We start from the raw sequence: 22624 nt of genomic DNA on the forward strand, positions 1-22624 counted from the left end.
TCTGTCCGCTCTGTGAAGATGTACAGGCAGCTGTGGACCCAGACCCAGGATAAGTCTGAACGAGATGAAGGCACCCTCCCGCTGGAAGAGAGGCTTTGCCCCCTCAGGCTCTGATATCACTTTATCTTTTTTTTTTTTTTATCTTCTGCCTTCTGTTTAGGGGTGGTGAATTTACAGCTCACAGCAACTTAAGATGATTCAGTCTGTGGCTTTTGTTTGATGTCTAGTGTCGGCAAAAGATGCTGCACATTTTCAGTACATCTTTAGTGTGATCAAGGGGGAGCCGGTGGCAGCAATGCAGCAGTTTAAGCATCTGGGCACTGTTTTAGATGATGTTAAATTTTGATGTGAACACTGACAGTATCTGTAAAAAGGCAAACCAACACCTATTCTTTTTAAGGAAGCTGAGGAGTTTCGATGAAGATAGGACAATCATGAAATTGTTCTATTCTGCTTTTATTGAGTCAGTTCTTTTTTTAACACTGTCTGTTGGTTTGGTAATCTGAGCCTTAAAAACAAGAATAAGTAGGCAAAAGTGGTCAAGTTGTGCTGTAAGATCACTGGTGTTACCTTTAATAACCTACAGCATCTGTATGAAGAGAGGGTCACACCTAAAGCCTGGTCTAGTGTCTCAGACTCTCAACATCCCCTCCATGTTGAGTTTTAGTTGCTTCCATCAGTGCAGAGGTTTTACCTCCCTACATGCAGCACTAGGCGTTATAGACTGTCCTTTGTCACGTCTGCTAACACTTATCTTAACCAGTAATGATCACTAATATCTGTGATTCATCCCTGGCAGTGTGTGATACTGGATTCTGTGTGTTTGTATTGTACTGTCTGTTTTGTTGTACTCATGACTACTGTCTGTATCTCAAATTGCCCCTCAGGGACATTAAACTTTACCTTAAATTACCATACCTTACCTAGACAATGGAAACTTTAAGGCCAGAAAAGTAATCTTGCATTTTATGTTTTGTCAGGATATCACGAGCCCAAATGCCTTACATGACATTTACTCTTCGTCAGCGTGTAACAAGCTGTGAGTGTTTTACTTGTTGTCCAAGGACATAACTAGATAAGATGACCTAGAATGCTTTGTCACCCCTCTGACGATGCGAGTTAAAGATCCCTGACCTCAGCTGTTGTATATGTATCTGACATCTGTCATCTTGACATGTTCAGGGCTCACTCTTTGCACTCATTCTTGACTGTTTGTTGTGAGTCCATCTGCAGATGCTGGATTTAACTTACAGAAAGAAGAAGTGTGCTGTGTCTAATAATTGCCACCAAAGGGCTGACATGGCTTATTTACTATAATATGTGAATGTCACCGTCACTCTGAACATCCCGCCGAGTTCAATTAAGTGTTGCTTGATCATCTACATGAGAAAAGAAGTAATGAGTAGTTGAATATTTGTATCGAACCCCCAAATTCCATGCGACAGACAAAATTCTGACTCAGGTACAGCCCTTCATATTGTTTTCCCTAATCAGAAGGTTTAAATGGGTTTTGTATATTATCTTTATGATGGTATTACCCTGTCTTTGGTAGGATATCTGTTGTGGTTTTCTTTGTTTCTGTAACTGAGTCAATGTCACTGTTGATAAGGGTCGCCCCTCAATGATCTCTCCAGTACAGATAAAGGTTGACTGTGATTTGGTGTTATTGCAGAAACTTCATACTTCGCAGCAGGAGTCTGTGCAGGCACATTCAACACACACACACACACACACACACAAACAAGTACTGAATGAGCAGAACAATGGGTAAGTGAGTTGCTGCATGTACCGCAGTGGTTTGTCTTATCTTTAATTTCTCTTTGACTGGATGTTGTGTAATTGACGTAAAGCATCGCTTCCTCTGACGACAGCACCGAAAATCTTTGTAGTCAGTGTGTGTGTGTGTGTGTGTGTGTGTGTGTGTGTGTGTGTGTGCAGGTGTGTGTAGGTGTGTGTATTCTGTTATTTCAAAGGTGCTTCAAATAAAGGTCACACATTTACCACAACAGAGAACAAATCGATTTCAGTGTCTTCTTCTCACCTCTTCAGTGGCTCATTCTCACTCTGACTGCTGGTGTGTGTGTGTGTGTTCCACCAGTTCAAACTCATAGTTCAAGGGTTAACTTCTGATACTTTAGTCAATTATTACTTTCCCCTGGGAGACTTCTGTGACTTTCGTCACATTGAGATAAAACCTGAAATGACTCACTGCCACTGTGAACGTTACTCAACAATGCCAGAAGGCCCTGTTGGTGAACAACTAATGACATTGAAATTTTTGTGCAGAACAAACAAACAAATGGTCTTTGTATATTTTTTTGCGTCAGTTACCTTCATAGAAGCGGATCTTGTCTCTCAGTATCACCATGCCTTTAGTGAGGAGCTGATTCTGAAGGTACTCAGTGAAGAAGGAGCCCAGCTCCGTTTTCAGCAGCTGCCTACAAAAAAGAAGAGTTCAAATAAGTGCAAACATACACAGATACACCAACATTAATACCTCCTCAACATGAACTAGGGATGCATGATACTGGATTTTGCTGATATTTTCCCCCTCGTCTTGGCTGATTGCCCATGCCTATATATGTGCATATTTTTTCCCACCCAACTGCAGAGAACATCGAGTCTCTCCTGGAGTGGAATTAACATATAATTATGCCTCCTCTTATAGTGATGAACCACTGGCAGATGCAGACATAAAATACAATGCTTACATTCACTGGGAAAAATAAGAAAACTGCCTCACCTCTGGTTACATGTAAAACAAGCCATTCATTCATTCATTCATTTTCTAACCGCTTCATCCTCTTGAGGGTCGCGGGGGGGCTGGAGCCTATCCCAGCTACATCGGGCGCCAGACTATCGCAGGGCTGACACATAGAGACAAACAACCATTCACGCTCACATTCACACCTACGGGCAATTTAGAGTTATCAATTAACCTAGTCCCCAGTCTGCATGTCTTTGGACTGTGGGAGGAAGCCGGAGTGCCCGGAGAGAACCCACGCTGACACGGGGAGAACATGCAAACTCCACAAAGAAGGGCTCCCACGCCCGGGATCAAACCAGCAACCCTCTTGCTGTGAGGCGAGTGCGCCCCTAAAACAAGCCATATTTATTTTTATTTAAGTTTGCATCCAAACAGCAAAATCCATCCTACTTTGTCTTGGATGATGCTCTCCCTGAGACATTCTTAACTATAACCAACTAGGGCAAATTTAACCTATTTCACCTACTTAAAGTCACATAATTAAAGTGTCATCTTATCGGCCCATCATATTGGCAGAAATGTTCATAACAAGCTGATATAGGGATGTTTTTTAAAGTCGGTTCATATGAGGTAGGTACTTATCCATAGTCAGTGTATCACCTACAGTACCACCATGAAAGCTAAGTGATGTTCTGCTGTGGACGAGTACAGCGGCAAAATGTATTTTAGCCACCTTAAAAAAACTTGAATGATTTAAGTGTACACTCTATTGAAAATACTTTCACTGCTTCACTTGCTCTCGACAGCCCTCTCTGATGGGGAAGTTGCGCACAGCTTCAGTACCCCTATGCTTTTGTCAAAGCCGCTGGACTCTGTTGACAAAAAACAGTAATTTCAGTGGGGCTGTTCCCTGAAAGTCGAAGATTCAAATCATCAGTCGGAGACCCCTCAGTCGTTTGAAATTCTCCAAGTTAAGTATTACTTGTTTTTTGTTGTTTTATGTCAGTAAGTGTTCTGCGGACATTTCAGTCCTCAGGTTTAGCTGCAGAGTGAGGGTTCCTCGCTTTCACGCTGCTATCCGATGCAGGCAGCTGCAGACCCAGAGCCAGGATGAGTTTGGATGAGGCGGATGCAGCTGCCTGGAGAGGCTTTGCCTGGTCAGGCTCCGACATATCTTCTGCCTTCTGCATTAGAAGTGGTGCGTTTACAGCTCACAACAACTTATTAACAACAGATTGTGGTTTTTGTTTGATATCTAATGTCGACAACAAACTTTATTGCACATTTCCAACCTGTTTTAGCGTAGTTAGCAAGCATTCGCTCTGATAGCTAACTTGTCTTGTTTATGATGAACAGTGCTGTCCCTCTAAACAAACCCTGTTCAAACTCCATTTTCACTATCAAAGCTCTATATAGAAAGAAGGAGTGAACAGTCAAATCTTAGTATTGAACAGCCAAATCCAATGTGACTCACATATTGTAATTCTGAGTTGGGTACAAACCTAAATTTTAGTTTTTAGCTACAGGTCTCAATCAGTTAGTTTCTGTTATTGTGTGGCTTTGACAATTCGAAATTAACCCCTTGAAATACCAAGTAGCAGTAGACCAGCAGCTCCTCTGTTCAGCAACATTAAATGTGGAATCTGGCTTTGAGCCATATAACAGCTTCAGTTCCCTGTCAGAAATTACTGTCTGACAGCGAGGTAAAGTGGAGAAAATATTCTAAATATAGCCTACACTTGAACTGATATCAATATTTTCTATACAGGACTTGTTTTAGGTGGCTGCTACCCCCATCCGCAGCCGTGCGTTGAATAGCTTCGGTGGTGGCACTCCTGCCTGGGCAGTCTCTAAACCGGGGGCACACTGACCAACATCTACTGTAGGTAATACACTGACTATGGGTAAGTACTTCATACAACCCCACTTCAAAAGACCTGAACTATCCCTTTAACACCTTTATCTGCCAATACCAATGATGTGCCAATATTATCATGTATCCCTGACAAGAACTATGACTAATTAGTTCTCTTGCACCAGGAAGCTGCAGTGTTTAAACAGCAGCTCAGGAAATGAGAAAATATGTTCTTCACACTGAAAACAAAGAACATTTCAACAACAGCATTTTCCGCTGATAAACTGATAACACAGGTGGATATTAGTGTGCCTTACTGTTTTTACAGGAAGAGAAAAGTTGACCTTTAATCTTTATCTTGTCATGACGACTGCTGCACAACACAACAACAGACACAACAGCCTGAGTCAGTGTACCTGCACGTACATGTGTGTGTGTGGAGCCAGATATTTACTCTACATGAGTGGAGTCAGTTTTGACAGCCCTGTCTCGTGTGCCTTCAGCTATACCGTAGTTAAACACACAACAGTGACCCCTCCGTGACCTCGACCTATCATTTCCCCCTTTAACTTAAAGGTGTTTCGGATTCAGTGGGCTGTATGCAGTCGAGAGCAGCAAGAGAAAAAGAGCAGCTCAGAGTGAACAAAAACTGTTACTGTGCATGTGTGAATGTGTCAGTTAAGACTAAATTTAGCATACTGAAGCTGCCATTCTGTTTATATACGGGAGCAAGAGTGTCTCAGCCAGAGAGAAAGCCAACACTACAGCGAGGGAAGGTGGGAAATTATAGAGTAAAACACTATAATTTTGTCACATTTCTTCCTAAAATACAAACAAGCTCAAGCCCAACATTCGGCATGGTTGTGTGAAAGTCAGAGAGAGAGAGAGTCAGAAAAACAGACAAATAAAACACAAAGAGGCAGACGGGTGACGAGACAGAAAGCTGACCTGACACCTTCGTTCAGAGTGTAGAGTTCATTTTCCCCCAGATCCTTCCTCTGGAACACTGATATCACTGCGTTGTGGATGCTGAGGAGAAACACAGAGAAGCATTTAGTGGACACATTTTCACAAACACGAATATGTAGAGGAATAGAATAATATTCAGTTATGAATACTGCATGGCTAGCTGCTGCATGAGGCCACACTCCATACAAAAATGAATATAATTTTACAATTTCCATGCCTTCAAACAGAGATATATTGTAGATTTGCCAAAATTATTTTCAGGTGTTCATATGCACAAGTCTCTGTTTATATAAGTAACAGATTTATGAAGCAGTAGAGAAGGTCCCATCAAGAGTAGGCATGGGACGATACAAAAATCTCCCAATTTTCATACGAAGCATTACCCCAAAAATCTCAAACAGCCCAAAAATGATTTCTAGTTAATCTCAGACAAGGACATTTAAAGCATTTAAACAACTCGCTCTCATCTCGCAGGTGACAGGCTTCGTGACAGGCTTACAGTTATGCAAGCAAGTTGTTGAAAAAGTCAAGCATCTAGAATAGTTTCCAAATTGACCAGGATGACCCCTAAAAGGTTGAGCACTAGATACGTCAAAAACTAGCAGCTTAGCCATCCTGTGTTCCTTAAGAAGTATTCTTTTTCCAAGCTATTATGGCTGATGTTAATCGACCTGCATGCTAACAATGTGGCTAACTGTCACGTTATTTTAGGTACATTGACTGAAAACTGTTTCAAAACAGTCTGATTTATGTCTTCATGTCTCATTAACCTGTCCCCCAACCCCCGTCGAAGCTTTGATTAATTGCAGATTAATTGTTGATTAATGATGCCCAAAAACTGGTATTCAGGACAGGCCTTCAATCTTAAAATCTTAAAAACAATCTTAAAAGGCCTTTCAGCTATTTGATATTAGGGCTGCAACTAATGATTATTTTCATTGTCGACTAATCTGTCGATTATTTCTTTTATTTAATGATATAGTTTAATAACACTGATGAAGGCTGTCCGGCTTAATCAGTGTGGGTGTTTATAGTTCACTTATGTTGTATCACATGCTTTCAGGGTAATAAAAATAAAACTGTGCAAACTGTGAATCTGGGTCAAAGCCATAAAAATCCAAAGCGTAAACAAAGTTAAAGACAGCAGGAAAAAAACAGAAGAGTAAGACATAAAAGGTCAGAAGGGGCCATGAACTTGTTTCATTGTGGGTTCCAGTCCAGCTGATGTTGTTAATGCAGACCTTTAGCTCCAACCCCCCAGTGTATCGAGAGCTTTTGCTTTTCACTCTCTGCTGTCGAGTGTCAAATAAAGCTGAAACACCATAAAAATAACCAGAGAAAAGAAAGAGAGAGGAGCAGAGAAGAACAGACTCTATGAGGCAGAATGAGATGAAAAGAGGAGAGATGGAGATAAAAAGAGATAGAGGATGGACCCTCGGGGAGGAGAGATAGAAAGAGTTGGTGCTTGAGTGCGTTTGTGTGTGCTTGAGTGTGTTTGTGTGTAAAAAAAGATTTGTATTCACAGTGTGAAGAATGCCACCAACAGAGGTCTCTGACTGTTCAGTATATTAAAGGGACAGTTCACTGTCAAATCGAATATACAGTTTTTTGTTTCACCTGTCGTGCTTTTTATCAGTCTAGACTGTTTTGGTGTTGGAGATATCGGCCATAGAGATGCCTGCCTTCTCTCCAGTATAATGGAACCAGATGCCACTCAGCTTGTGGTGATCAAAGTGCAAAAAGATGCATTTGAAAAAACAACAGCAATGCCTCTTTCCACAAACCATGACCTGGTTACTCAAGATAATCCACAGATCTTGTTGTGAGCAGTCTCATTTAGGAACTTCTCTCTCTCGGCCGAACTACACCCACCAATCATATCACCACGCAGAAGGAAGTGTGCATCTTCTACTAGCTCATGTAGAACCACTAAAGCCCAGTTCAGAATAAAGATTTGCGACGAGACGAGTTGAAACAGGCAACTACTTGCAACGTGCCATTTAAGCAATATCACACTCAAGGTCGTGATGTTGTACTGTGTATCGTCACGGCTGTGATTTGGTCATAGGCACGAGGTCGCACTACAGCTGTGACGATATACAGTACAACATCACGACCTCGAGTGTGATATTGCTTTTATACAACAGTTCAACAACAGCTTAAACAGCAATGCTGAGTAAGGAAATGTTAACAAAAGGTGATGAAATAAATTATTTATGTCATGTAGCCCCGCGAAAAAAAAAAAAAAAAACAGCTCCCCCAGTCTGTTGCCAGGCAACGCAGCACACACGCCAGGAACTCACAAGCTACTTTGTATAGCGAGTGTGACAGTTGGTTAATTAACAGTTGTATTTATATTTATAACACCTGTGAGCGGAGTGACTTCCCAGTGATGTTGTACTCTATTCAAATTACTCGGTCGAAACTAACTGTTGTATAATCTGCAACGTTCTAAATCCTGCTGGTTCACACCAATGCAGCTAGATGAGATGGTGTATCATCTCTCTATGCAACAACTATCTGTACTTCTGTTCTGATTTCCAGCTTTTCAGGCTTATTTTGTGTCTGAATATAATTTATAGCTTCTTGAGATATGAATGAGGACAGTGATAATGAGATACTGGCTACAGCTGCATATGTTGTAGTGATGAAACGACAAAAAACATGAGCAAAACGAGTATCAGATGGACTGTATTCATAATAAATACACCACAATAATATAAATAACCAGCGTCAATTTGTTAGTCAGTGAGAGTGTGTGTATGTGTGTGTATCTGACTTGGCCACTGGACTTCACAACAAGCTTATTGGCTGCTGAAACAGGTGATGTGCATTACGTTCAGCAATGTGACCCGCTGAGTTGCAGGTGACACTATCAGCAGGCTTGAGTCAAGCTTAGATGGCCAGTTCACACCACTGCAACTTTTCTCTGCAACATTCTAAAATGGTTTCGTCTAGATAGCTAACGTTACGGCTCTCGTCCATGAGTAGATGCACACTTCCTTCTGCGCTATGATATGGGTGCAGTCGGTAGAAAGAAAATAGTTCCTACATGAAACAAGGTCGCAACAAGGTCTGTGAATTATCTTGAGTGACCGGGTCATTATTTCTAGAAAGAGACATTGCTGTTGAGTTTTTCAAATGTATTTTTTGGTGCTTTGAGCAACACAAGCTGAGTGCCGTCTAGTTCCAAAATACTGGAGAGAAAGTTGACATCTCTACAGCTGATATCTCTAACACTCAGCAATTCACACCAAAAGTTTCTAGGTTTATATATAGCACTACAGGTAAGAGAAAAAATGTGTGTTTTTGATTTTGGGGTCAACTGTCCCTTTAAAGGAAAAAAAGGCACATACAGGCGTGGCAGCTTTCGTTGGGTTGACCAAAAAATATATGTATTCACAATCACTCAAACATGACAAGTAAACCAACATGGCTCTCACACACTAACCTGTTCCAGGTGGCGTTGGCCCCGGCCCTCCTCTGCTGGGTCCCTCTGTCCCTGCTGCACTCTTCACCCAGTCCCCCAGTTGTTCCTCCCTTATCCCCTCCTCCTCCTCCTGAGGTTTTTGCCTGCGCGAGGTCAGTCAGACTGGAGGACGAGCCGCCTCCCAACCTCAGCTTGCTGTGGAGACTCCTCGAAATCCAAAAGACAGGAAGAGAGAAATAATTATAAGCAGAAACTGCAGTCCCTTGTGGTGCTGGATGATACTGGTGGAGCCAAGTCCACTTTTCATATCTGCTGGTGGAACCCAGCGAGAGTACATAAAGGACTTCAGTCATCCACAGACAATAATAGGAGTTGTTTTGTTTTGTTTGTGCCTCAAAAGCAATTTTCTTGTTGGAATAAGTACAGTGGATTATGTTTCAGAAACTTCCAAATCTATCAAAAATGCTCTCTTACAGGATGTGTTCTCTTCAAGGTCATGGTCAGTGCTATTTAAACAACCAAGGCACCACACTGAAAATATAAAATACAGGACAACAACTACAGAAACTCAAAATCAGCAGAAAATCCAGAGAGAAAAGGTACAACAGTGAGGCACAACTGCTGCGCACGAAAAACACAATCATTCCTTCTGATTTTAATGGCTGATAGCATTCGCTTTTATTGATGGGTGATTACTTTTTATTAGCCATCTGTTAATGTTTACACAAGCTTATGCACTATACTGCTTTGGAAACATACAGTAGAGAGATAAGCGGGAGAGCGATCAGGAGAAGTGTAGAGTCAGTTTGATGGAGGAACTTTTGCATAGAGAAGTGGAGAAAGAAGGAGAAGTAAGACAAGGGGATAGAGAACAAGAGAGAGGAAGAACTAAGGAGGTATGAAACGGAGCAGAACAGAAAAAGACTGACAAGGAAGAAGAGGAGAGAGGAGGACTGTATAGGGACGAACAGGCAGAGGAGATGCACTAAATATTAAGAGGTTGGTCCATGGAAAAGAAACAAACATCAACATGTGGGCATCAACAGAAACTTGGAATTGGAAGTGCCATGATTGGTCGATTAATCGATTAGCTGATCGCCAGGAAATAAACTGGCAGCTATTTATATAATTGAATAATTGTTTTAGTAACTTTTTAAGCAAAAAAGCCAAACATCTGACGGTGTCAGGCTTCATAAATGTGAGAATTTGATGCTTTTCTTTGTCATAAAAGATAATAAACTGACTAACTTTGGATTTTTTGACTGTTTTTTTTTGACAGATAAAACAAACTATTTAAAGACTTCCCCTTGAGCTCTTTGAAATTGGTTTTTTACTGTTTTCTGACAATTATTGATAAAAAAAAGTTAATTGACAATTACAATAATTGTTACTTGCAGCGAAGAGTAACCTCAGCTTCAGCACTAAAAGGCAGAGTAGATGATTTCATCATATACACAGGTGTGTGTGTGTGGTTGCTCATGTATGTCTGTTGAGGTTTAGACCTTGACTCTGAGGACATACAATATTTGGAAAGGAGAAAGTGAGGACATTTTTGCCTGTTGTTACTTCCTCAAAAAGTTTTACTTTTGGTTTGAGATATGCGTTAGGGCATGGATGGATTACGAGACAATGGGCCCCTAGGCACAGAAAGGCAAAAGGCCCTATCACCTCTACTACACAGGAGCGAAACAAAGATTTTGTCTCTCCCCCTTGTTGTTTTGCGTCACTTTGCAGTCATTATGCATTTGTGATTTTGAGTGTAGTCATTTTGTGTCTCTGTGTGGTTGTTTTGCATCACTTTATTGTCTTCTTGTGTCTCTCCCTCTTCGGTACGTGTTAATTTGTGTGACATTTTGAAGATGAAGGCCAGTGGGATCCCTGATACTATACGGGCCCCTATTGTAAGGTTGACAATTGGTGCTTTTACAAAATATTTAATATATATGTGTTTATGGCTTTTTAGAGGATAGGAAAAACAAAGCCAACAGGCACATCGTATGTAACAGCAGAGTGCTTAGTACAAAATAGTAGTAGTAAAAATTACATATACAGAAAAGGAAAAATATACACAGCAAGGTGCTTCATCTAAAAGATATTATTAAATCAGCCTTCGCCTTCCCAAATCTGATCAAACACAACACCTCTATCTTCACTGTAGAATCTCAGTCTCTCCAAATGTAATGTGTTTCCCATAAATTATATGTGGAAACAGATTCCATCTTCCACACTCGTAAAATTAACTTCTTTGCAATCCATTTTTTGATATATGCTAGCTGAGGATAAGGAGCTAGTTGCACCAAGGAAAGCTATGAGTGGATCAGGTTCCCAAAATTTCCAAGAAGCCTCAGAGAAACAGTGAAAAGTGCCACATGACCAGAAAGCATGTACTAAATTGCTATTGTAGATTTACAGCGGTTGTAGACAGTTCAAACATCAGTAAAGAAGTCTGACATTACAAGTATCTACACGGTGAGATTTTTGAGAAATAATCATCAGTAAGGTCAATTTAATGACTAAAAGTAACTAATACAACAGTGGGAACAGTTTGGTAAGTTCGGAAAATTACAGCACTTTACTGTAATGAAGCCTTTAAAACCAGGAAAAGACAACACCGACAATATTATAATATCAAAATCTAAGACGAAATCTAGTCTCACATATGTACAGCATAGGAATGCATTATGTCAGTGAGGACCCTTTAAAAGTGCAGAAGAAGAGGAACTAAGTACAAAAATGTGTTTTGTAAAGCTGACTCAGCAGACAGAAAGTGAAACTAGTGTAAAACTGCTTAATATGTCCGGTACAGTTAATGAAAAATGTTCTCTCCTATGTAGGCTACAGTATATGTATATTTGTGTTATGCATGTACTGTGTATACGCAGGCAAGAAACGTACAGACTGCAAACTCTGTATATTACTGCTGCATTGACCGTGCTGTCCAATGAATGAAAAAGACTTCCAGTCATTCATTCATTCATTCATTCAGTATAACTGCTAAACCAGCAATTTCTGCAAAAGTTGAAAACATACAACACACCTCCCCTAAAATACACACACACACACACACACACACATTAACCCATAATGTACTTACTCCAGTAACTGAAAAGGCACCACATACTCCCACTCCATGAGTGTGTCACACTGAACACAACGAGAGGTGGATGAAAGACAGGACCAAGTGTCTCTGTCCTCTCTATCTCACTCTTTCACACGCCCTTTTTACCATTTTCTCTCTTGTTTCAGTTCTCTGCCTTGAAACTTCTCCTACTTCCCCTACCTTAACTTTTTTCATTCACTACCCTCTTCTCTCTTTCTCCCCTTGCCACTCTGTGCCAGCCGGTGGCCATGTGACCATGTGAGCTTTTGTGCCAGGCGAACAAAGGAACCCTTTGAGGTTCAAGAGCTGCCAAGAGGGAGAGGAAGGATTTAAAGGTGACACACATTTCACTTCCTCCTCCTCCTCTTTTTCTGGCTGTGTGTGGCCCAGGACAAATAGAGGTTGTATTCAAGCTGTTATCACATTCCACTCATCAGTGGTCAATTTTTCTTGCTGTGGAATTACTCACTTTACTTCTTTGTCTTCAGTACATTTGTAATGATCCACTCCCAGTGAACACTGTTCACATGAACAGAATTTAACTGAAATTAATTTAAAGGGTAAGTCTGATAATTGTCAACCTCGGCCATATTTTGCCATGTCTTTGTGGGTAGTGACTTTAACCCTATGGGCCCTAGGCGTTTTTTGGGGTATTTTTACTGCCTTTACTTTTAAGCTCATATCACAGTCATTATAAAGGCTACATACACATGCTATATCTTGTTTTTTTCAGGACAATGTGGGCTAACCAGATTTGCCATCATTTCATGTCCTCCTATGTGCCTGTATTTTATATTAATTTTTATATCAATGAAAAAAACAAATCTGTTTTTACATGTATCTCACCATAGCAAGTTGGAAAAAGACATATTCTGCCATATATGAAGAGGGGAGACTCTCTGGAATCTGGCAATATAAGAACCATGATGGTGGGACATTCTGTCACTTCACAGCTGTCCAAAACATGTGGTTTGTGCCAGGCGGACATGATTGCCAGTATTTTATCATTATTGCAATAAATTCCATTGACTCATTCACAAGTCAAAAATGTGTTTTATCTGAAAGAAACATGCAATATTTACATCTAAGATCATAGAAAAATAGTCAACCAAGTGCAATGATGTCCTCCAAGATAATATTTGCCACTTTGTTTGCAGTAAACAAAGTTTGTTGTTGTTTTTCAGTTTCAGTTATATACTGGGGGGACATTTTGGGCACTGGGGGGGGGACACATGTCCCCCTCAATGTATATGGTGACTACGGCCCTGTCATGCATGCATAATTAGGCTGCAGTTGTCTGGGTGCGCAAAGGTGAAGTGCGCTTGTGTTGTCATACAAAGTTTGATGGAGTGTCAACTGGACAATATGGAGATATTTGCATCTTGAAAGCCGGACTACAAATGTGGATAGACAGGGAGAAACACACGCAAGCCTAAGACGTGGTAAGATCCTCACTATATGAAGTGACTGATAACAAGATCTGTATAACGGGTTGTAAAGAAATTTGTCAGGTTTTTATTTTGTAGACAATTAATCTAGATTTATAGCGTGATGGGATGACAGCACAATGATGTGTGTGGTATCACTGGAAAGCTCTGCTTCTGCACTTTCATGTGATATCGTGGCATTTCTGTGCGAGCCTGCATTCGCAAGTAATCTATCCAAGAGTAATGTGTGTGCAGAGCTGTATGAAAGCTCTGTTATACATAATTTTAGTGTAAATTTATCATTGTTTTTCGCTGTGAAAATATTGGACTACCGACAAGTGCTTGGCCTTGTGGAAAGCTACAATTCCCCTGTTTCACGTGATATGCGTGGCTTCTCGCTATGATGAACGGTTGCGGAGAAAATCAATAGAGAAGAACAGGTGTGAATTTGGATGCATGATGCGTCGTTTGGACCCATAGGGTTAAGTGACTAATGGGATGCAGCCAGCTGCCATGAAACAGGCTGCAATGTAACCACTAGGGGCATTTGTGCGCTGTCAATTTACTGTTAAATTTCATGCTACATCTGCTATTCCGACATTATGGAAAGAATTCCTACAGAGATAGACCTTTTTATGGAAGAGTACGATCCTTTTTGTTTAACCAGAAATAGCCACAAAATCGCCAACTCCAACTCCACCAGACTCCATTTAAATAAAAAGTAATTTTAACAGCCCAACTTGCGGATGCCAGCTGCAGCCCTTTTGCTCAATACTTAACCAGTTTTAAAAACAACTGATCCCATTGGTCACTGGTCACATGGGAAAATTGGGTCCAGGTTGAAAAATACCACACTTACCCTTTAACTGATTTTGGACACAAGAAGCAGAAGAAAGGGAAAAGAAGGGGCTAAGAGAAGAGGTAGAAAGTGGGAAAGAGAAAAAAGAGGATGGAAAATCAGAGACATGTAAAAGAATATGGCAGGGAAGTGGAGAGAAGGTGTGTGTGTGTGTGTGTGTGTGTGTGTGTGTGTGTGTGTGTGTGTTGTAGGTCCGTCTGTCAACCTGGATCTTAGTTCAACTCCGCATAAATAGGTCAGTGCGAGAAACAGGAGCCCTGGGCTCTCTCACACACACACACACACACACACACACACACACACACACACACACACACACACAGTGCTTTCGTCAAAGTGTGGATGAATTCTCTCAGAAAAGGTGCAGTGCTGTACCTTGTGCAACTGAATCTACAAAGACTTCACTCAAAAGTTTTCTCCTGCAGAATGGATGATGCACAGCATGAAACAGCAGAGACTCAGAGTAAACACTGAGGTGCAAAAAGAACCCACTGCTGAGACGAAAATATTTTAAAATATTTCTACATCTGGGAAAATAAAGGGCCGCTGATGTAACCTGGAAGTTAGATACTTCTTGTTTTTGGCTCTGAAACAACAGGAAGAGTTGTGAGAGAAAATGCTGCGGTCTAATTACTAAACAAAGGAGGATAAGGGGGATGTTTGCATGAATGAAGGAATGAATGAGATCATTCAGGAATGTGCGTGAGTGTATGCCTGTGTTTGTGTTTCACTTTCATCTACCTTTGTGTGTCCCAAAGGACGGGGACAAAGAGAGAAAAGAAAAAGTATTGGAGCTGAAATGAGACTCTGTGAATGAGACCTGCTGGCTGATGTGTGTGTGTGTGTGTGTGTGTGTGTGTGTGTGTATGTGTGTTTGTGTGTGAGAGTTCTTACCTCCTAAACGAGCCCTCTCGCTCCATGTCAGCCTTGACAGACAGCTGCGACCTAGCAACCGGCCTGCAACCACCACCGACGAATCAGCATCTGAAAAAGGAAACAAGTTGAATTACTGGTCGAGGACATCATCTGACTTCAAACAAAATCACCTGACGTGACAAACTTAATGGACTTTTGTTGAGTTGATTTTCTAGTTTGAAACCTGAGTGAGTTGGCCCTCTTCCTGGGAGATGTTTTGACATGTCACAGTAGGAAGAGCACAGGCGTAAAAAATAACAATTCATAATGGCTCTATTTGATGTAGCTGCTTCAGTTTCAGGCTCACCGTCACACTGTCAGGGCTCACTGGGACATACACATTAGGATTCAACACTCAATGTTTAGAACTGAGGACTTGACTTGGGACTTGAGTGCAAAAACAGCCCCATCAACTGACGTAGCAGCTGATTGATGGAAAGGAGTCAGCTGATAGATCACATGATTCCTTTCTAGGCAACCAATTGGCGAATCTCATTCAGGGCACCCCATTTATACTGCTCTGGCCTGCCTACTGTTGCTGCTTCCTCTGCAAGCTGCTTTGCAACCCGCCTCCACCCCAGCTCCTCCTTTTTATGCTGTGTCTGACTTATCAATGCCATTTCTGTTTGTCATTGATGCTGCTCTGTTCTGTCTCTGGGGGTCTTTGCGGCTGCTTTCCATGTAGGCGCATGGAAGGACAGGAAGGTTTGCCCTCTCTGCCTCAGACTTTCCTTGTTTGCACATGGAAGGGCAGAGGCGTGCTCTCACTGCCTTAATCTTTCTGCGTAGGAAAGGAGAGAGGCCCCAGAACAGAGCCATACTGTAAAATATAATACTGCTAAAGGAAATAAAGTTTTCTTTGACTTAAGCGGTCCTGACTAAACTGATGTACTTTCATGGTGGTATGATACGCTGCCATGTGGTCTTAGTTTATAATGCTGTATCATACTGCTGCGAAAGGTGCCTTTCCGCTCCATTGTCTGAAATCACCAACAATTGAAAAAACGGTTGTATTTGACAAGCTGGGAATAAGAGCGGGCTGGTTGTTACCCATCCTACAGTCAGAAATGATTTCTTTTGTTTTCTTTGTGTTCAGATGAAGAAAATTGGACGGACACAACTGATCTACCCACCTACAGTAGCTAGTTTCATCATCACCATGAATCAAACCCACTGACTGCCATGTCATCAGCAAATTAAATAGTAACATGATCAGATGTGCTGCTACTACGTTTATTTGTGGACGTCCAAGTAGTTGAGAAACTTGCTGTTAATGCCCACTGTTTGATTCAGGCCCAGGCTCTTGTTGCTTATCATACCAGCCTCTCTCTCTGTCCCTGCATCTCCTCTCTGTATATCCACTGTCACTATTGTATAAAGGCAAAATGCCCACAACATAATAAACATACAAAAAATAAGAGAAGCTGCAATGTGCTCTGTAACTGTTGGAGTAAAATACAGTAAACAGGCAGGCAGACAGGTGTCTGTCTAGCTAACAAGACACAGTATTCTAATCAAATTACAGTAAAGTGGCTGTGGCAGACATTTGATCCTGCCTCGAACTCAAATGCCCCAACTCACTCTCTCACTCACACATTCATAGACACACACACACAGATAGAATGACACGTATCAGGCAGGTTTGTAGTACAGGGCCAAACAGGGTAAAGCTGAGGCTTCCTCCTGACCTATATCACTGTCTAAACCAAATTTTTGCTGCTCATTTTCTCTCCTCCACAGCTGTGATATGACGACCGAGTGTCTGTGAATTACTTAAAATTGAAAATTGGTTGCAAAGTTTGCATGCAAGCAAAGTGACATTAAACTCGACTTTGCTGACATAAACAAAATATGCAACCTGAAGTGCTTTACGAAGTAAAATTGAAGCAATATAAAATAAAAAATAAAGAACAATAAATACTATTTTGCAGGACTAAAAATTACAACTAACATTAAAATGCTAAAATCAATAAATAAAAGTCGAAACAATAAAAGAAAAAAAGGAGAAAAATAACATTACAATCAATAATTTTAACTTCATGGGATACTCTTTCAACCAGCTTTGTGTCATAACAATGTGGGTAGTATGTGTAAATGAATTATGATAAACTTCCTTCCATCTTACCATTGCCCGAATCTCCCTGTTCATCTCTCAGTTTAAATTGCGTCATCAAGCGGACTTTCATTGGCTTTAAGGATGTAGCTTGGACTACAGATTATACTTCCGCATTTTCATATGCCTGCCACCATGGACACAAAGAGTATAGAAGCAGATTGAGAGAGAGTCCCCCTCTTTCAGTCTCTCAAATTCAAACCAAATTCAAACAGTAAAATATGCAGTGCTGTTTCATTGTAATACAAGAGTTTGTGAACAGGAAGTGGGTGCCATACTGTTTCCTGTACTGTAAAGACACAGACTGAATACTGAGATCAAACAGTAAAACCAAGCAGTGCTGATGAAATATGAACCAAGATTCTTTCAGTGAATTGCCTGTTTCTTGGCTAAGGTGTCCTCAGAAACACTTTTTATAGCTTCCATATTGTTTTCTTTGCCAAAATGGACACTGTGTCACCAACCAGTGGGAGTGTTTGGGGGTCCTGTCTGTAGCAGTCCATTCTGCTGTTGTAGGTTTTCTGCTTTTTGAGCAAATGTCACAACCCTTTTTCTTTGTTTTCTCTAGTCATGTAGCACCATTTTTGGAAGTATTTGTGTCTTTCTACTGCATAGACAGCCCAGTTTTATGAAAATCATCTTTCAAGCAGTGAAATACTTCCTTAAAAACTAAGGCATTACTCCAAATTAAGAAAAAAATGTTAAAAACATAGAGAATACAGAGAGATCTTGCCATTCTAATATCCAGAGGCAATCAGTTACTCAGTTTAGGGGCATTAAAACAGATGGCGCTCTCACTGGCTCTTGTATGGGACACATGAGGAACATTCAAAAAGTTCCTCCTTGATCTGGCTTGAACATAAAATTAGAGAAAATCTAATAAAACATATTTATTTACGAATATACTGTGTGTGTGTGTGTGTGTGTGTGTGTGTGTGCTGTTCGTACTGTATGAATACCCTGGTGAAGTTGAGGCCAGGATCAGGGTAATGGTGGGGTCTGTTTAGATAAAAACTGTACTGTGTTTGTCTGCTTGGCTCGTAATGACTCCCCAGTGCTTCACGCTTTACTTCCTGGAAATTGTATTTGTCGCTATGCAATATAAGACGTGACCTGCTGTTGCCTGGTGGACACAGTTATACAAATTACCTAGTCTGTCATATCTATTTATTTCATTTTTACTACCTAGTTTTCTCTGTAATTTCTCTGTGTAGCACATGTGTGTTGACCAATGTGGTCTTGGCATGAATTAACCTGATCTCATGACATGAATTTGAACTGTCTTTTTGAATCAGCACTCTAAAGAGGAAGTCAAGCTAATCTGAGACCAGAAAGGCACCACTTTTGAGAAATATCTGGTGTTTGTTTGTGGTTAGAAAAAAAAATTGAATGATATTAAGGGCAGATGGATGTCACTGTGGCTCTGATAAATAACACCTGGCTCTGCAGAAGGAAGTGTCTTTGGCAAGGGCGTAGGTTTTGTTTGAACATCGAAGGGGACACATATGAAATGGTGAGTTTAAGGGTTATTTGCTAGAAAATTTTGCAGCACTTATGCACTTAATTTCCTGCATTCTGGGGATTTATTATGCACCAATTTGTGACTTTAGTGTAAATATCTTTAATTGTGTAAAATTAAAGACCTCTGTTGCTTTTATGTTTTCGTTCAGGGAGTTCAATGCAAGTGTTCCAAATATTGAGGGGGACGTGTCCCCTTGCATCCCTCTACACCAATCTACACCTATGGTCTTTGGATTGAATGACACACATGCACTGTGACTTAATCCTGGTGCTGCATGTCATGCTACCGTGGATGGATTACTGAACGGGCCTACTGGGCACTGGCCCAAGGGCCCAAAGTGTCAGGAGGCCCTGTGGCCTTCACTTGCACAGTATAAAATGTCAAATTATCATGTACTGACCAGGAACAGACTTAAAATGTCCACATAGAGACACAAAAAGACAATAAAAGATATAGAATTACCTCAAAGACACACAAAACAATCACAAGTAGACTGACACAAACCCACAAATATGCAGCACAACAACAAAGAGATGTAAAATAATTACAAAAGATCCTTCTACGCTACCTATTCAAGGTGGGAATATTGCGCCATTATGCCACCTCGTCATTCTGTATATAACAAATGATGAGGGGACAGAGTTGTCTAACTTCTGAGCCGGGAATGAATTTAAAAACAGCGCCAAAACAATGTCTGTATGAATGGGACGGCCAGGAGGATGGGATCACGGGCAGCACGGGTGTGACGTTTGAAGATGTGTTAGGCATGTGACCCACCATCAGGAGATTTAAAAATAGCTGGTAGCAGCTAGTGGCTAACTCAAAGAAAAGGAACAGTAGCTGAAGGTGTCCATAAACTGGAAAGATATTGAGGTCCGGGAGCTCCTCACCCCCTGAACAGAGGATGAAATCAGACACCATTTAACAGGGACAGTAAATGTTTGTTATTGCCATGCTAATGCCATTATTATTGTTTGCAAGAGCTGCAGATGCGTGTTATAGGTCACACTAGAGGCCGACGCAGTTGTGCTTCATTTTACGCCCATCACGAGTGGTCAAAACAGACATGATGAGAGTGGAAGCCTTTGACAGTGGATGCCTCAGATGAATATACCAGATCTTCAGGCCAAACAAAATCTCCACCCTTCAACTGCACAAGAAAACAGGCAGCCAGAGCATCACCAAGGAAATCACACACACAGACGTTTGGCATGGCTAGGCCATGTGCTAAGAATGGAACAGGGCCCCCTCATGAGAGTCATCCTAAGATGGACAACATCAGGCAAAAGAAAACCCGGAAGGCCTGAAACCACCTGGTGCAGAACTGTGACACTGGAGTACGAGAAGATGAACCTGTCATGGGGAGAGGCGCAACATGCTCCAAAGGATTTAATGCAAGGGAAAGAGCTCACTGAAGCCTTATGTCCCATAGGGGATGAAGAGAATTAAGTAAGTAAGTTAACGCCTCTTTTTATTCCATGATGCTGGAATGCAGTCTAAAATCACACACAGGAGGGGAATGATGCTGCCATAGTTTGGCTCTGGGTAAAAATGCAGCGGCATGAAGAGGGGACTACAGCACAACTATTATACTACTATGCTAAACCTGGCTCGTTAAACATCATCAACTAAGGCTGGCAAGTCTGTAACTTAGTGCCTCTCCCTATGTGTTACATTAGATGTGAGAAATGTACCTCGACTTCCCTTGGGTGAGTGTGACCTCTCCTATCTGGGGTGTGTGTGGTTGACTCACTGCCAGGCCAAAGCTCTTGCTCCTTGCGACCAACTCGCTCAGACCGTACAGCTCCGCCGGACACCCCTTGGATGCCGTTCCGTCAGACCAGTCGGCCAGCTCGCTCTTGTTCAGATTGAATGTGCATTTGCATGGATAATTCGTGGTGACGCGTCAAACACTTTCTCAGTCTCTTTTTGTCTTCAGAATGTCTTGCCTCCAGCGTCTCCCTCATGGCATACCTGCTCAGCTCAAAGGCCTCTCCTGCTCTCCCTCCAGGTGCAGCTAATAGCGGCTAATGAGTCATTACCACCAACCCCCAAGTGTGACATCAGTGCTGACCCTGCCTCCTCCCATGTGCCTTAGCCACACCCACATTCATTACACTACCAATAAAGCTATCATAGCAGCAACCTCTGTTCAACAAGGGCCAAAGTCTGCATGTCTTGCTGCCATGAAGAAGAGGTGGTGGGGCCCTTTGCATTTCTGTGCCCAGGGGCCTTATTGACTCATAATCCGCCCGTGCCTGCTGCCGGACTAACTCCACACCCTTGAATGAGGTTTGATGCCTTGCTTAATGGCTCTTAGACTGCACTTGTGGGAGCTTGAGAGTGAGTCTCATTCAGCCTCTGGCCTGAGTGGCTCAAGTTATGAAACCAGCAGAGCTCCCACTCATTTACAATCCTGACTTCTCCTCCTCCTCCACTCGCCTCTCTCCCAGCAGCAGACAGTTTACATTGTAAGCAGATATCAGGGACTCCAGTGCTGAAAATGAACACCCATAATCTGCTCCAACACACACACATACACACACACAACTGAGCAGACTGGCAACGCAACAGGGAAATTACCACCCTGCACCAGACAAGTGCTAAACTAAGTGTCGTCTGTGTCTTGCAGCAGGTTTGTCTGCTCTACCAGCCTCTGGCACAAAACCAAACCACCAGTTGGAGGTCCTGCACATATCATGGTGTGTTTTTAGGAGATATACTGCCCTGCAACAGTCTTCAAGGCTGCTACTTGTCTACCTGTGTGCAACTAGTGTCCAATACAGTTCATTCATACAATGCACACACTCCTAGAGTACAGAAGACAGTCATTAATCATACTTAGTAGGAGAGACACTTCGCCTTGGGACAAATCAAAGTTCTCTATGAGTAAAAGTGAAGTGAAGTAAAAGTGCTGAGGATTTAAGGCAATAATAAGATGTTCATTTGCTCTAACAGCTTAAAGTTATGCTGTTTATTCTTGTATTAGTTTAAACCTGACAGTTGCTTTTGTCAAGTTTGGACAGAGTTGACTGATACACTCACTTTTTCAGAAGTCTTCCTCGCTCCTTTAACACCAAGCGTCCTCGCTGTTTAAATCCCGCAGAAAAAGAGCCCAGAATAACTCCTGTATGTGTGTGTGAAGGCTGGAGGTCTGCGCGGTGCTAAACACTCCACTGTCCCACCGCTTTGCCGCAGATAACAGCGCGCGAGGGCTGCGCACGTTCCCCTGAAAAGATCCGAGGTGTGTGGAGCGAGAAGGACCGGCGCGAGCTGCGGGCTGTCGGCGCGACTCTCAGGACTGTGCGCGAGCGTCATACAGAGAGGGAGAGGAAGCGAGGAAGGTGAAGCCGAGAGAGAGTCACAGAGAGCGACAGTGTGACAGAGTGATGGTGTGTGTGTGTGTGTGTGTGGGTGGGTGGGTGTGAGAATATGAGGCTTTGTGTGTGCAGGGGTCGGTGGGTGCGAGATGTAGCCTATGGAAAGTGTCGGTGGTTTTGCGCCTGTGTGTTTGTGTGGTGTGTTTAAGTATGTGATAATACATGTAACAACTAAAGGGCAAGACAAAAGAAGAATAAAGACAGAAATGATGTTGGTCTTTTTCAGTTCAGTTAAATTCGATTCAACAGGCTCTATTGGCATGACTTTTGAGTATGAGGCTACTATTATAAAAGACAATGAATGAAAGTCAATGCATGTCACAGCATAATGGGAGATTTAGGCTATG

General features: G+C 41.8%; 1 protein-coding gene across 4 annotated transcripts in view; it reads right to left on the reverse strand.

The window, feature by feature from the left end:
* LOC125882808 (proline-rich protein 5-like) overlaps positions 1-22311 on the reverse strand; it is a 31578-nt gene extending 9267 nt beyond the window's left edge. The window contains exons 1-5 of one of the 4 annotated variants that reach the window (XM_049566679.1): positions 21943-22311; positions 15242-15331; positions 8983-9165; positions 5511-5591; positions 2332-2438 (exon numbers count right to left, since the gene is read on the reverse strand). In XM_049566679.1, coding sequence (XP_049422636.1) covers positions 2332-2438; positions 5511-5591; positions 8983-9165; positions 15242-15267 — 397 coding nt within the window. In that variant the 5' untranslated portion in view covers positions 15268-15331; positions 21943-22311. Of the gene's footprint in view, positions 1-2331; positions 2439-5510; positions 5592-8982; positions 9177-15240; positions 15332-20650; positions 20888-21942 lie in introns of those variants that run through there. The other 3 variants (XM_049566676.1, XM_049566675.1, XM_049566678.1) reach the window with 3 other exon arrangements.
* Positions 22312-22624: the final 313 nt, after the last annotated feature.

Source organism: Epinephelus fuscoguttatus, linkage group LG22 (genome assembly GCF_011397635.1).
Source record: "Epinephelus fuscoguttatus linkage group LG22, E.fuscoguttatus.final_Chr_v1".
Taxonomy (NCBI): Eukaryota; Metazoa; Chordata; class Actinopteri; order Perciformes; family Serranidae; genus Epinephelus; species Epinephelus fuscoguttatus.